Source organism: Podarcis bocagei (assembly GCF_964188305.1).
Source record: "Podarcis bocagei genome assembly, chromosome: 17".
NCBI lineage: Eukaryota > Metazoa > Chordata > Lepidosauria > Squamata > Lacertidae > Podarcis > Podarcis bocagei.
The window spans coordinates 39,300,386-39,316,406 of record NC_138143.1 but is presented as its reverse complement, the minus strand read 5'-3'; the positions used below and the strand labels follow the sequence as shown (position 1 = coordinate 39,316,406).

The 16,021-nt window shown below is 43.6% G+C and overlaps 2 protein-coding genes across 2 annotated transcripts in view; one reads left to right on the top strand and one right to left on the bottom strand.

Moving 5' to 3' along the window:
• Positions 1-736: 736 nt before the first annotated feature.
• Positions 737-2,862, top strand: LOC308576561 (taste receptor type 2 member 7-like; the record flags this gene model as incomplete). Its single annotated transcript, XM_081175967.1, has 2 exons — positions 737-1,446; positions 2,856-2,862. 2 exons carry the CDS (start codon positions 737-739, stop codon positions 2,860-2,862), a joined length of 717 nt encoding a protein of 238 aa, XP_081032093.1.
• Positions 2,863-12,612: 9,750 nt separating this feature from the next.
• The window catches only part of PDE6B (phosphodiesterase 6B), a gene marked incomplete at its 5' end in the record, with an annotated part of 34,488 nt that continues 31,079 nt past the window's right edge, over positions 12,613-16,021 (bottom strand). Inside the window, 3 exons of the mRNA XM_081176325.1 lie at positions 12,613-12,764; positions 13,601-13,757; positions 14,974-15,057. Of these exons, the coding sequence (XP_081032451.1) occupies positions 12,703-12,764; positions 13,601-13,757; positions 14,974-15,057 (303 nt within the window). The 3' untranslated portion in view covers positions 12,613-12,702. The remainder of the gene's footprint in view (positions 12,765-13,600; positions 13,758-14,973; positions 15,058-16,021) is intronic.

Sequence of the window (16,021 nt, the reverse complement as noted above, 5' to 3'; positions counted from 1 at the left end):
CTGGGACTGACCTGTGAACCTGACTTTCCTGTATTCTTTTGTTGCCGTTCAATCCTGACATCTGGCTTACTCTTCAGTCCTGCTTCCTAGATATCCCTTGGCTCTAAATGGCTTTTTTTTTTGTCCTGAATTCTTACTTGCTCTCAGTCCTGGTTTCCCCTTTGGTTCCCTTGACTCCCAAGGCTTCAATCCATGGCTCACCTAAGATTTGTCCCCATGACACAGCCCCAAAGCATCTCACAAATACCTCATTGACTTAACTGCTCTTCACGGCCTAGGACCCTCGTACCTACGGGACTGCCTCTCCTGGTAGTTGATTTAGTTGTTCTACTGTAGTTCAGTAGATTATCCTATCCATGAGGTTTAACATTTCACATTATCCATGATGTTTAACATTTCACATTATCACAAGTTGGGAGGTCACTTATGGTGGAACAGAATTACCTAGAGTCCAAGCATTGAAAAATTGATACCCCTGCAAAAAAAATGTATACCCACCCAAACTGACAGAGATTGGTTGATCATTGAAATCTCAGCATATGAGAATAACATGATACCTGGTTCTGTCATTAGTAACAGAATCCTTCTGAGATTTGAATTTCTTTCCACACCATGATCTCATCATTTTAAAAGCCCAAGTCTCCAGAGTTGCCACTGCTGGACATCCAAAACAAACCAGGAGAATTACACTCTGATACTTCTTCCATTCAGGCTTTTCTCGTCGAAAGTAACAACAATGGGCATAGCTACTCCATTTGGTATATTTTTCCAGACCATTTTAGCAATTGAGAGCGCTGTTGCCTTTTTAGGAAATGGATTTATCATAGTTGTGAATGGGCACCGATGGCTCCAAAACAAGAAGATGGCCCCTTGCGACTTCCTCTTGACCAGTTTGAGCACCTCCAGAATTATGCTGCAGCTGACCATCTTGATAAATAATATTCTGTACAACAGCCTTCCAGAGAACTATGCGCGTACTTTTACAAGAGAGATTGGTGCATTTTTCTGGTTTTTTCTCAGCAATGTTAGCTTCTGGTGTGCCACATGGCTTGATATTTTCTACTGTGTGAAGGTCACCAACTTCCCCCATCACCTGTTCCTCTGGCTGAAGCTAAGGATCAATGTACTTGTATCTAGACTGCTCGGAATGGTGATCATAGCTCTCATGCTCTTCTCTGTTCCTCCAACCATTCTTTTTTTTGAAAATAAGAAGCTCTGTAATCTCTCAGGAACTCTGACACAGAATGCCAGCCTCAGCAAGGTTTGCAAAGACCCATTATCTGCTTTTAGAATTCTACAGTACTGTTCTATGTACATGAGTTTCATCCTGAGCATAACGGCATCCATGCTTTTCTTCATCTCTCTTTGGAGGCACATAAGAAATCTAAGAAAGAGTGGCTCTGCCATTAAGGACCTCAGCACTCAGGTCTATCTCAACGTCATGAGGTCTTTGTTGTTCTCTCTGTTCTTTGGCATTACGTATTTTGCTGCTTTACTCATTCGTATGGCTAATTTCTACATGTCTGGCACAAATATGCTATTAGTTTTTGATTTAGTGTTGTCTGCCCTCCTTTCAGCACACTCAGTAATCTTGATATTGTCCAATGCAAAACTCAAAGTAATCTTAGTGCACATTCTGAAGCTCAGATAAAGAAAAGAGGGCTTGTGACTTGCATCCCTTGTGCAAAAGAAAATCCCCAAAGATTTTCATTCCAGCCATTCCCCCTCTCGATCTATCTGTATATGTATATGCATGTGTGTGTGTGTGTGTGTGTGTGTGTGTGTGTGTGTGTGTAATACTTGCCTCAGGTGTATTGGCTTGTATTTCTCCCTTCCCATCCCAAATAGACAAGATCCTACCATTTATTAATTTCTGGGGTTTAGGAGGGTCCCCCTCACAAATCTCTAACACCATCAACAAACTACTTTATTTAGGTTCAAATGTGGTTTGCTTTGGAATGGAGAAGACTGCACATACCCCTCTGCTGGACTGCCCAATCCAGATTCATTCCTTTTATAGGATATTTGTATTCACAGTTGGCACTAACAGATGCGGATGTTGTGGTGTGGGGAGTGAAGCCTTGGGATGCAGAGCTGTGTGGCCCAGAATCTCTCCTTCATCCCACAACCTAGACTGCTACCCTCAGATAGGCTGAAAGGGGCACTTTCTATTAGAGTAAGGGTATTTTCACATTGCCACCTTAGTGTGCAATATTCTGTATTCCCTTCAACTAAACTCAGGTGTAAATATGTGTAAATACTGGAAATAATTGTTCATTGGAACTTTTTCTAATCAGTTGACCATTATGACAAATAACAACATGTAATCTACTCCTCATCGAAGAATTGATGCTTTGAATTATGGTGCTGGAGGAGACTCTTGAGAGTCCCATGGGCTGCAAGAAGATCAAACCTATCCATTCTGAAGGAATTCAGCCCTGACTGCTAACTGGAAGGACAGATTCTGAAGCTGAGGCTCCAATACTTTGGCCACATCATGAGAAGAGAAGACTCCCTAGAAAAGACCCTGATGTTGGGAAAGATGGAGGGCACAAGGAGAAGGGGACGACAGAGGACGAGATGGTGGGACAGTGTTCTCAAAGCTACCAGCATGAGTTTGACCAAACTGCGGGAGGCAGTGGAAGACAGGAGTGCCTGGAGTGCTCTGGTCCAAGGGGTCACGAAGAGTCGGACACGACTAAATGACTAAACAACACCAATCTACTCCTTGACCTGAGATTTTAAACTCTTCCTTTACAATATTGCAAAGTTCATTCATTTATGACTTCTATAAATCTCTTTCCTTCTTAAAAGCATTGTTAATTTAACTGGCCCATAATCTCTTGTGTTTCTAGATGGTGATGATATTGCCTTTTTTGGTTTTAATGTTATCCTATTTTCAGTATTTTAACTGCTGTAAACTGCTCTGGTAAACCCTGGAATGAAAAACAGTATAGAAATGATTTTATCAATAAAGTAGTAATACAATGGTATTTTTTGCTTGGTTTCAGTGATTTTCCATATTTCTTTGTTTTAATATAATTTTTATTAACAAACCAATCAAATCACATTAGTTCCAAATCACACAGCCAAATTTTTACATTTTTGTTGGGGGTACCCATGCTTCGAGCTCAGAAAGAGATCCAAACATCTCTCTTGCTGCTGCTTTAATGTTCACAGTTCTGTCCAAATAGTATTCACAGTTCTGTTCAATCTTCTCTTTATTATTTTCCTCATCTTCTTGTTGTTGTCATATATTCCTTTCTTTGTGACCTCTGATAGGCTCCACAAGCGGGTTGAAAACAAACGTTGTTATATCCTGTGTGGATTTTTCATTTCTCCAAGAGCCATATTCAAACAGACAGACCCATCTCCGCACTTCCGTACAAAACATTCATAAAGTCTGCCCGTTAATCCTTGCAGGTCTGTCAGTCTCTCCTCAATCTTCTAAGGGGGTACTGCCAGGTCAAACTCACAGTCTGATATAATAACAAGCCATGGTCTCTCCCCCCCCTCGATCATAAATCCTGTAGACAGGCCTGCCCTGACAAGTCTCTTTTTATAACTGCGTCACAAAGGCCTTTCATTCTTTTCCAGATATTCCACAAGCCATGCCTTTGATTAGTGATTTATTTCCACGCAGTTCTTAATCATCCTGCTTGTAATCAGAAATTGCAACGATTCTTCTTGGGGGGGAGGATTGTTAGGTACTCACATAAGATAAAAAAAAGAAAAGTCCCCCCTTTCAGTCCCGTTCCGACATACCGACCCTTTGATGTATCTTCTTCTTAATATGTTGTTGAATCCAGCCCGTTGCTCCACTTCACAGAGGTCACTTTAATTAGCAGTCTTAACTCCCGCTCTTCACTCGAAATATGTGCATTTCCTTCTCTCTAATTGTTTATTTTGAGCTCCTGCAACCAGGCCGCGCGATCAGAGACAGTGTCAGGGAGAGCTGTCCCACACAAGGGCTGTGCGCCTAGTGCCCTCACCCCCTTTTTTCGAATCTGGGGCTGATTTATGGCAACCACAGGCGAGGCAGTGTTCCCCATTCCCTTGGGGTAACAAGGGAGGCTGCATACTCCCATATCAGCCTCTTAATTACCTCGTGTGAGCCAGAGAGATGGTATTGTCGGCCATCTTCCAATGCGCCCCTAGCGGCCCCCTGTGATTTTCCATATTTCATGGCAAGAGGTACAGCCAGACTCTTCCTCAGACTGCCTCCATCCCATCTCAACAGGCTTTATCCCTAACCAGATCTCACTTTGCTGCCTAGGTAGGCCTGACCTTCCTACAGGGAGTGAGCTGATGATACAGTGCATGCAAATTCAGCAATTTGTTTACAGCAACCAAAGAGCATGCCAGGTATCCAAAGTCAATTATGCAAACGAAAAATGGAAATGCTGTAAAAGAATCTCTCGGGACTTTGCATTTCCATTTGTCTGAAATCAGAGGAAAGCATCTCGCAGTTTGGTTCCCCCTTCCCCCATGATATATAGTTTAAAACATAGGTGGCACTGGAAGATTGTATCTGAGTGCTGTTAGGAGTTTCCTGGAGATTATTCTGTCTCTTCCTGGCTGGACCTTGCATGTCATGGTGTCAGAAGTGAAGCTTATAACACAAAGTTCCCCAGGGAGGGAGGGCAGTTTGGGCTAGCAAGCATCCCAAAACCTTAAAACTCGCAAAGCCAGAAGAACCCAGTATGTGTCTCTGGTCCCCTTCAAATATATTCCATTGGAGGCGTTTTGTTCTGTTTTGTTTTGACTTATTAAGTCCTTTGGAAGAGATTTCTGCATAGGTCAAATAGATTGCCTTGCCTGCCAGCCCGCTAACCACTCTGCCCATCTCCTGCACCCATATTAATCAAGTTGTTCTCTCTGTGTGTAGTTGATTTTCATTCCGCCCCAAGTAATTGCCGTATGACCAACTTGCAAATTATGCACATTTAACTTACGCAAATTCAGCTTTAGGTGTTTGGCCCCAAAGGAGGAGGTGGATCTTGCAAAAGAAAAAAACTTCCCACCTGCCATTACACTCACCTTGGGAGAGCGTTCGAAGTTGCAGGGTGAGAGTGTTTTGACTATATGCTATTTTGGCTTTATGTGCTGTTCCTGGAATGTAACCCTCACATAAATAGAGTCAGCTGCAGCCTGTTAGGTCGCAAACCTCTCGGCACAAAGGGAGAAACATTTCATCCCCAGGCAGTTCCTTCATTCACAGAGAAAGTCTACAACCCACCCAAACTGACAGAGATTGGTTGCAGTAGTAGATAGGTAGCCGTGTTGGTCTGCCATAGTCAAAATAAAAAAATTCCTTCCAGTAGCACCTTAAAGACCAACTAAGTTAGTTCTTGGTATGAGCTTTCGTGTGCATGCACACTTCTTCAGATACACTGAAACAGAAGTTGCCAGATCCTTCTATATAGTGAGAAGGTGGGGAGGGGTGTTACTCAGAAGGGTGATGGGAATGGGAGATAGGCAGATAGCTGAGAGAGCACACGAAAGCTCATACCAAGAACTAACTTAGTTGGTCTTTAAGGTGCTACTGGAAGGAATTTTTTTATAGAGATTGGTTGATCATTGAAGTCTCTGCACATGTCAAAATCCAAGTATATGTGAATAACACGATACCTGGTTCTGTCATTAGTAACAGAATCCTTCTGAGATTTGCATTTCTTTCCACACCATGATCCTATCATTTTAAAAGCCCAAGTCTCCAGAGTTGCCACTGCTGGACATCCAAAAGAAACCAGGAGAATTACACTCTGATACTTCTTCCATTCAGGCTTTTCCTGTGGAGAGTAACAACAATGGGCATAACTACTCCATTTGGTATCTTTTTCCAGACCATTTTAGCAATTGAGAGCGCTGTTGCCTTTTTAGGAAATGGATTTATCCTAGTTGTGAATGGGCACCGATGGCTCCAAAACAGGAAGATGGCCCCTTGCGACGTCCTCTTGACCGGTTTGAGCACCTCCAGAATTATGCTACAGCTGACCGTCATAATGAATAATATTCTGTACAACAGCCTTCCAGAGAACTATATGCGTACTTTTACAAAAGACATTGGCGCATATTTCTGGTTGTTTCTCAGCAGTGTTAGCTTCTGGTGTGCCACATGGCTTGATATTTTCTACTGTGTGAAGGTCACCAACTTCCCCCATCACCTGTTCCTCTGGATGAAGCTAAGGATCAATGTACTTGTATCTAGACTGCTCGGAATGGTGATCATAGCTCTCATGCTCTTCTCTGTTCCTCCAACCATTCTTTTTTTTGAAAATAAGAAGCTCTGTAATCTCTCCGGAACTCTGACACAGAATGCCAGCCTCAGCAAGGGTTGCAAAGACCCATTATTTGCTTTTAGAATTCTCCAGTTCTGTTCTATGTGCATGAGTTTCATCCTGAGCGTAACGGCATCCATGCTTTTCCTCATCTCTCTTTGGAGGCACATAAGGAATCTAAGAAAGAGTGGCTCTGCCAATAAGGACCTCAGCACTCAGGTCTATCTCAATCTCATGAAGTCTTTGTTGCTCTCTCTGTTCTTTGGCATTACGTATTTTGCTGCTTTACTCATTCCTATGGCTGATTTCTACATGTATGGCACAAATCTGCAATTAGCTTCTGATTTAGTGTTGTCTGCCCTCCTTTCAGCACACTCAGTAATCTTGATATTGTCCAATGCAAAACTCAAAGTAATCTTAGTGCACATTCTGAAGCTCAGATAAAGAAAAGAGGGCTTGTGACTTGCATCCCTTGTGCAAAAGAAAATCCCCAAAGATTTTCACACCAGCCAGTCTCCCTCTCACTCTATCCTGTATATGTATATGCATGTGTGTGTGTGTGTGTGTGTGTGTGTGTGTGTGTGTGTGTGTAAAATACTTGCCTCAGGTGTATTGGCTTGTATTTCTCCCTTCACATCCCAAATGGACAAAATCCTACCATTTATTAATTTCTGGGGTTTAGGAGGGTCCCCAGCACAAATCTCTAACACCATCAACAAACCACTTTATTTTAGGTTCAAATGTGGTTTGCTTTGGAATGGAGAAGACTGCACATACCCCTCTGCTGGACTGCCCAATCCAGATTCATGCCTTTAATAGGATATTTTTATTCACAATTGGCACTAACAGATGCAGATGTTGTGGTGTGGGGAGTGAAGTCTTGGGATGCAGAGCTGTGTGGCCCAGAATCCCCCCTTCATCCCCCAACCTAGACTGCTACCCTCAGATAGGCTGAAAGGGGCACCCACTGTTAGAGTAAGGGTATTTTCACACTGCCACCTTAGTGTGCAATATTCTGTATTCCCTTCAACTAAACTCAGGTGTAAATATGTGTGAATACTGGAAATACTTGTCCTAATCATTTAGTTCATTGGAACTTTTTCTAATCAGTTGACCATTATGACAGATAACAACATGTAATCTACTCCTCGCCGAAGAATTGATGCTTTTGAATTATGGTGCTGGAGGAGACTCTTGAGAATCCCATGGACTGCAAGAAGATCAAACCTCTCCATTCTGAAGGAATTCAGCCCTGAGTGCTAACTGGAAGGACAGATCGTGAAGCTGAGGCTCCAATACTTTGGCCACCTCAGGAGAAGAGAAGACTCCCTGGAAAAGACCCTGATGTTGGGAAAGATTGAGGGCACAAGGAGAAGGGGATGACAGAGGATGAGATGGTGGGACAGCATGAGTTTGACCAAACTGCGGGAGGCAGTGGAAGACAGGAGTGCCTGGCGTGCTCTGGTCCAGGGGGTCACAAAGAGTCGGACACGACTAAATGACTAAACAACAACAATCTACTCCTTGCCCTGAAATTTCAAACTCTGCCTTTACAATATTGCAAAGTTCATTCATTTACGACTTCTATAAATCTCTTTCCTTCTTAAAAGCATTGTTGATTTAAGTGGCCCATAATCTCTAGTGTTTCTAGATGGTGATGATATTGAATTGTTTGGTTTTAATGTTATCCTATTTTTAGTATGTTAACTGCTGTAAACTGCTCTGGTAAACCTTGGAATGAAAGACAGTATAGAAATGATTTTATCAATAAAGTAGTAATACAATGGTATTTTTTGCTTGGTTTCAGTGATTTTCCATATTTCATGGCAAGAGGTACAGCCAGACTCTTCCTCAGACTGCCTCCATCCCATCTCAACAGGCTTTATCCCTAACCTGATCTCACTTTGCTGCCTAGGTAGGCCTGACCTTCCTACAGGGAGTGAGCTGATGATACAGTGCATGTAAATTCAGCAATCTGTTTACAGCGACCACAGAGCATGCCATGTAGCCAAAGTCAATTATGCAAACGAAAAATGGAAATGCTGGAAAAAGAATCTCTCGGGACTTTGCATTTCCATTTGTCTGAAATCAGAGGAAAGCATCCCGCAGTGTCGGTCCCCCTTCCCCCATGATATATAGTTTAAAACATAGGTGGCACTGGAAGATTGTATCTGAGTGCTGTTAGGAGTTTCCTGGAGTTTCTTCTGTCTCTTCCTGGCTGGACCTTGCATGTCATGGTGTCAGACGTCAAGATTATAACACAAAGATCCCCAGGGAGGGAGGGCAGTTTGGGCTTGCAAGCATCCCAAAACCTTAAAACTCCCAAAGCCAGAAGAACCCAGTCTGTGTCTCTAGTCCCCTACAAACATATTCATTGGAGGTGTTTTGTTTTGTTTCTGGGGTTTTCACATTGCATGGCCCATGTATTGTTTTTTCGTCGCCCTAGTAAGATTTTTGCACGTCCTGTGCTTTCTAAGCTATGGACAAAGTTTGCTTGAAATACATGGCACATTCATTCATTCATGCTAAGGCACCTGAGCTGGTTTACAATTCTAAAATACTAGAACAAATTGATGTTTATGTCAGAAGCTAATTGTATGTGTGCTCCCTGGTCTGGGCTCCCACACTCCTGTCTTCCCTTGTGGAAGGTTGGGGAAGAGCTGCCCCATCATCTTTCTCAGGTCATTGATGCTTCTGTCCAACAAACTCACCTCAAGAAATTAAGCTAAGCAGTGCTGTTTTTCTAGAAAAAGAGGTGCCGGAACTCACCATGGATGTTTCCCTTGTTCTCTTACAATGGCAATGGTGCCGACCTGAGAGGTGCCAGAACTGAGCCCTGAAGCTAAGGAATGTAACATGTTGCAATGCTTCTAAAAGAGGAAAATGTAAAACATCACAGATACGCATCACCAACATGGAAGTGGGCCCTTATGGTGTTGTGGCAACGTGCTCAGGGAAGCCATTTTGAGAGTTAAAATGTTAAGCAAGGAAGCCATTTTTGTTGATGTAAGGCCAGGCCCCCATATCCAGTAAATACACTCAGACACCCACTACCCTGAGAAACACAGAGATAGGCTGATAAGGATTACCAAATAAGGACACGGAAGGGTAATGTCCAACTCCTCATGCCCAGTCTCTAGGAAGAACCTAATTTATCTGTCTGGAACACAATCTCCAGGCAAAGGAGTTCTTGTCTCTAAGCAGAATCTATTGCATCTGTCAGAGTATATGTAATGCTGTAACTTTTGACTGGATAAAGACCTGATTCAAGAATGTATAAAGGGAAGCCTCCTCTGTTAAGAGGGTCCCGGACTTTGGAACTTATTCCTCCGTGCCATTGCTTGCTGCCGGCAAACAATTAAAACTTTCTTGCTTTATTTCTCTGTTGCTCCGTGGTCATTTGACTGGCCTGACCAATTGCTACAGTGTCTTTATTGCTAAAGAAAGCAGGTTCTTGGTCACTTTTCCGGTGACTAAAACATTGCTTGTTCACTACTGTGACTGTTTTGCAGATCGAAAGGGAGCTATCATATATACTCATCCTATTAAAAACTATTATTTTCTGTGGTTCTTCTACATATAATGAACACCAGAGAGAAAAAGAATGTGTTTTGACATCTTTAATACATCTGTAAAATAAATCTGACATTCTTTTGAAAGCTCAGCATTAAAGCTGTCTTCAGGACTTTTAACAGCACAAAGCTACTGAGAGGCAAAAAATTAACCACTCCAACAAATCAAAGTACAGTAGTAGTAGTTGTTGCTGTTACTAAATTTCTGCAATATAATAATAATAATAATAATAATAATAATAATAATAATAATAATAATAATAATAATAATTTATTTATACCCCGCCCATCTGGCTGGGCCTCCCCAGCCACTCTGGGCGGCTTCCATAAAAACCAAAAATACAATAAAATATCACACGTTAAAAACTTCCCTGAACAGGGCTGCCTTAAGATGTCTCCTGAATGTCAAGTAGTTGTTTATCGCTTTGACATCTGCTGGAAGGGCGTTCCACAGGGCGGGCGCCACTACCGAGAAGGCCCTCTGCCTGGTTCCCTGTAGCTTTGCTTCTCGCAATGAGGGAACCGCCAGAAGGCCCTCGGCACTGGACCTCAGCGTCCGGGCAGAATGATGGGGGTGGAGACACTCCTGGACCAAGGCCGTTTAGGGCTTTAAAGGTCAGCACCAACACTTTGAATTGTGCTCGGAAACGTACTGGGAGACAATGCAGGTCTTTCAAGACCGGTGTTATATGGTCTCGGCGGCCACTCCCAGTCACCAGTCTAGCTGCCGCATTCTGGATTAGTTGTAGTTTCCGAGTCACCTTCAAAGGTAGCCCCACGTAGAGTGCATTGCAGTAGTCCAAGCGGGAGATAACCAGAGCATGCACCACTCTGGCGAGACAGTCCGCAGGCAGATAGGGTCTCAGCCTACGTACCAGATGGAGCTGGTAAACAGCTGCCCTGGACACAGATTTGACCTGTGCCTCCATGGACAGCTGTGAGTCCAAAATGACTCCCAGGCTGCGCACCTGGTCCTTCAGGGGCACAGTTACCCCATTCAGGACCAGGGAATCCTCCACACCTGCCCGCCTCCCGTCCCCCAAAAACAGTACTTCTGTCTTGTCAGGATTCAACCTCAATCTGTTAGCCGCCATCCATCCTCCAACCGCCTCCAGACACTCACACAGGACCTTCACCGCCTTCACTGGTTCTGATTTAAAAGAGAGGTAGAGCTGGGTATCATCCGCATACTGATGAACACCCAGCCCAAACCTCCTGATGATCTCTCCCAGCGGCCGCATGTAGATGTTGAAAAGCATGGGGGAGAGGACAGAACCCTGAGGCACCCCACAAGTGAGAGCCCAGGGGTCTGAACACTCATCCCCCACCACCACTTTCTGAACACGGCCCAGGAGGAAGGAGCGGAACCACTGTATAACAGTGCCCCCAGCTCCCAGCCCCTCAAGACGGTCCAGAAGGATGCTATGGTCGATGGTATCGAACGCCGCTGAGAGATCCAGCAGAACTAGGAAACAGCTCTCACCTTTGTCCCTAGCCCGCCGAAGATCATCAACCAGTGCGACCAAGGCAGTTTCAGTCCCATGATGAGGCCTGAATCCCGACTGGAAGGGATCCAAATGGTCCGCTTCTTCCAGGCGAGCCTGGAGTTGTTCGGCAACCGCTCGCTCAATCACCTTGCCCAGGAATGGAAGATTTGAGACTGGGCGATAGTTGGCCATTGTGGCCGCATCTAAAGATGGTTTTTTAAGAAGCGGTTTAATAACCGCCTCTTTCAGCGGGTCTGGGAAGGCTCCCTCACGGAGGGAAGCATTCACCACCCCACGAAGCCCATCGCCCAGTCCTTCCCGGCTAGCTTTTATAAGCCAGGATGGGCAAGGATCCAGGAGACAGGTGGTTGGTTTCACTCGTCCAAGCAGCCTGTCCACATCCTCGGAGGTAACAGATTGGAATTGATCCCACTCAACTTGACTAGACAGAACTCTAGCACTCTCCCGCCCCGGGAGCATTCTGTGTGTAAGAAGGAAGCGGGAGAGCATTTATTGACAAAACCCTGTGGCAGGGCAGTCTCACCCAGCAGGCAAGGTGAGGTCAGGGAAACTGCCTCAGGTGGAGATGGCAGGATCCACAGGGGCAGCAGGTCCTGATGTAGAAATTGTCCCCATCCCCCACCCACCCCGTTTCTCTTTCTCCCTCTCCACGATGCAGTCATGGAAGCAGGATGCATCTCTCAAGACCTCCCTGCTTCAGACAACAGCCTGAGGCTAACTTTGCTGAATTTCAACTAGGAGTATTTTACTTGCATTATTCCATTGCAACCACATAAGAAAAATGCATGTCTGAGACCTAGAAATTGTAAATAAAACATTTTAAACTTACTTTGCGGTCTTTGGTCTGTTCCATTGGAAAAAGGGAGTCACCGGCTTCACACAGAATAAATAAGGTTTCATAGCCTATTCCTGTTCATTAACTGCCTAACTATGGGACTTAGAACACCTCTGTTGGGGCTCTCTGCGTGCTAGCCCCATGTTTTAAAATCATCCAGCTGTTTTTTGTTAACTTACACATGTGGGTCTCTAGAGGATTAAACATAATGAATATATCTTCCTACCAATTCCCATCAGATGGATGAATACACCATGTTCTAGGGAAAGACTCTGAACACACCATGTTCTAGGGAATGACTCTGAGAATGTTTGATGGCATTTCTTTTTAGCTATATATGTTTTCACTGTACACATAAAAACAAAGTGTAACACACATATTATATAACATATATTATACTGGCGCAGTCATCGGGCAGACAGGATGTCTGTGACTCTTGGTCTACTGCTGGTTGTGGCAAATCCAGGCCAGATGATGCATGATCCCTGAAACAGACCTTTGTTGACTTAAATTATGCGACAAGTTGGAGACGGGGGGACACTTTCCCCATTGCAGGTTGCCATCATTCCTACGGGAATAAAAAACATTATTAGGGTGAGCTGCTTTAGGAGGATCATTTTTAAAAGCTGTGTGGCTATGAAGCACAACCTACTTAATTTCTGCATAAGAGACATAGCTGTCAACCTTGCCTTTTTTGCAGGAAATTCCCTTATTCCAGCGCCGTTTCCCGCTGCTTCCCACTGCTATCCAGGATTGTTAGATATCCCATAGACTGTCCCCGGGACAGGTGAGGCTGTTGATCCCTTATTTTCGAGGCTACTGATCCCTTATTTTTAAATCTGAAAGTTGACAGCTATGATAAGAGGTTGCTTTGAGATTGCAGGAGCTGGGGCGGTAAAGGGGCAGCTCATGCTGAGTGGGGGATATCTTTGGCAGGTGGCTTTTAATGTTGAACAAAATATTTTGTTGCCCAGTGCAGTATATTAGGTGTTTGAAACTGAGGCACATGAAAATCAATTCAGGACTGAAGAGGGTTGGGTGTGAACTAGTAGTTCATGTTTAACACCTAAACAAAATTATGCTCTTGCTCTGTTGATATGCTAATTAAGCTGCCTCAGGTAGGATGCCTTGATAGCGACATATCCACCAAGTTTCCCAGAAAACAGGGACACCCCGTTTTTTCCACATGAGATTGCAGCACGGGTCATGTGACTCGCCTGGGAGCGCATCTTGTTTCCCCCCCTGAAAAAGTTGGGTGGTATGTATCTAGTTACTTAGTTTTATCCAGCATCCAGTTATAAGCACACAAGAATTTTAGATGGGGCTTATATAAAGCAGGAGCTGGAAAGAAATGGAGGAAATTAGCCTTTTCAGATACATTTTAAATGGAATTTGTTTTCTAACCTCTGCTGGCAGCCATTTTCTCTTCTTCTTTCTTTTGTTTTTCCTCTAAAGCTTTCATTTTCTCGTCATACTCATCTGCCAAGGCTTTCCACTCGTTTCTGTTGTTCAGTAGTCTGTCATACATTGGCTGAATTTCTGAATGGAACCGTGTAAATTCCTGATGCAAACAAAAAAAGGCAGTAGCAGCAGAAACCCGAAGCATTTTCAGTTTTCTGGCTGTCTTGTCTCTTTAAACCAATCACTAAAAATGTAGGTGATGTTTAAATATTTATTGTTGCACTTTTGTTTCTTCTTGCAGATTAAAAATGAATTACCCATAATAAAAAGATCTGTAATACATCCATTTTCTAAAATGGTTATCAGTTTCAGTGGTAAGTCTGTAGCTAAGAAATGTCTGTGGGAAAGATCATATTTTAACATTTCAAATACAATTCACAACATCAATCCAACTTTCTTGTTAAACCAAGTGGTAGATTGTTTTCAAGGAAATTAACAGCATAGGTGTGTTCCTTACTGAGCTCATGCAGAGCAAGCTGAGAGGAACAGTTGAGAGGTAAGAAGTTATGTAGCCATTGCTCAGTTACTAAATATGTTCATAGCTCAGTTGGTAGAGCATGAGATTCTTAATCTCAGGGTAGCCTTTAAGAATCCCTTAAGAGAATCAATAGCAACTTGCCTATCCATAGTACACATGGTAGTTCTATAACTGGGACACAGGTGGCGCTGTGGTCTAAGCCACTGAGCCTCTTGGGCTTGCCGATTGGAAGGTTGGCAGTTCGAATCCCCATGATGGGATAAACTCCCGTTGCTCTGTCCCAGCTCCTGCCAACCCAGCAGTTCGAAAGCATGCCAGTTCAAATAGATAAATAGGTACGGCTGTGGCGAGAAGGTAAACGGCATTTCCGTGCACTCTGGTTTCTGTCACTGTGTCCCATTGCACCAGAAGCGGTTTAGTCCTGCTGGCCACATGACCCAGAAAAAGCTGTCTGTGGATAAACACCGGCTCCCTCAGCCTGAAAGCAAGATGAGTGCCACAACCCCAGCCTTTGACTGGATTTAACCTTTCACTGGTCCCTTACCTTTTTAGAAAAATTACCTATAACTGGGTTGCATTGCAAAAATTTGCCACAAATCAGGCCTGGAAAAAATGGGGAGGACAACACAGAAAGTACTAGAATGCAACAATAATATGTGAGTGAACAAAGTATGGTAATTGTTGAGGAAACATCTAGTGCAGAAGCAACCCTAGTTTCCTAAATTGTGTCATTATTTTAAAACATTTGAAAATGTTAGCTCTAATTAAAAATTATTTACCTTTACTACCAATAGCTAGAGTTTAAGGGCCTCGTAGATATTGAGTACTAACTTCTTACCTTATAAACAAAGGTGCATACGAAGTCAATGAAACCAACTTGAAGTTTTGGAAGCTCAGCAGCTTTCCTTCTGTCCATCATAGGCTGGGGGGGGGGGGAAACAGCAATAACTTTAAAAATTATTATAATCACTTGTTTTGGTCTCTGTTGCGCTCTAGTAATAATGTCCTGGCCAAGAAACTGAAGCCAGGACTGTGTTCTACAGATAAAAGTGCACACTATTCTTAGTGGCTTCCTTTAATTTTTGTGGGTCAAAATAAATGGGCTGTAATCAGCAAGACTGTTGGAAAGGGGGAAAGATCAGCACTCAGTTATTCACTGCCAAAAAAGAGGATTTGCATCACCAAAAAAAGGGAAGGCACCAATTTGCATATGGTGGTTTATATGCATTAGGTGGAAATTTAGAGATAACCATTGTACAGTGGTGCCCCGCAAGACGAATGCCTCGCAAGACGAAAAACTCGCTAGACGAAAGGGTTCTGCGTTTTTTGAGTCGTTCCGCAAGACGAATTTCCCTATGGGCTTGCTTGAGAGTTCTTGAGAGTTTGTTTCCTTTTTCTTAAAGCCGCTAAGCCGTTAATAGCCGCTAACTCGCTAAGCCGCTAATAGCCGCTAAGCCGCTAATAGCCGTGCTTCGCAAGACGAAAAAACCGCAAGACGAAGAGACTTGCGGAACGGATTAATTTCGTCTTGCGAGGCACCACTGTAATTTAAATAGAAATTCATCTCACCACAGTACAGAAGGCACTGGGTGACTTGAATACCTGTTCACCTGCTTCCTAGGGGCTACAAAATTCTGAATGGCACTTTCAGGGCGGCTGCTGTCCTTTTTGTGGTTCCTTATCTTTAAACCAGACTTAGACAGGGCAGCTTCAAATGAAGGACACCTTCAAATAGAGATCTGTCCTCTGTAAAGGAGGATTCTGTACAATGTCAATGAAGTGATGTCTCTTAATGTAAAGGTGGTGTAAAGGGTAAAGGTAAAGGGACCCCTGACCATTAGGTCCAGTCGTGACCGACTCTGGGGTTGCGGCGCTCATCTCGCTTT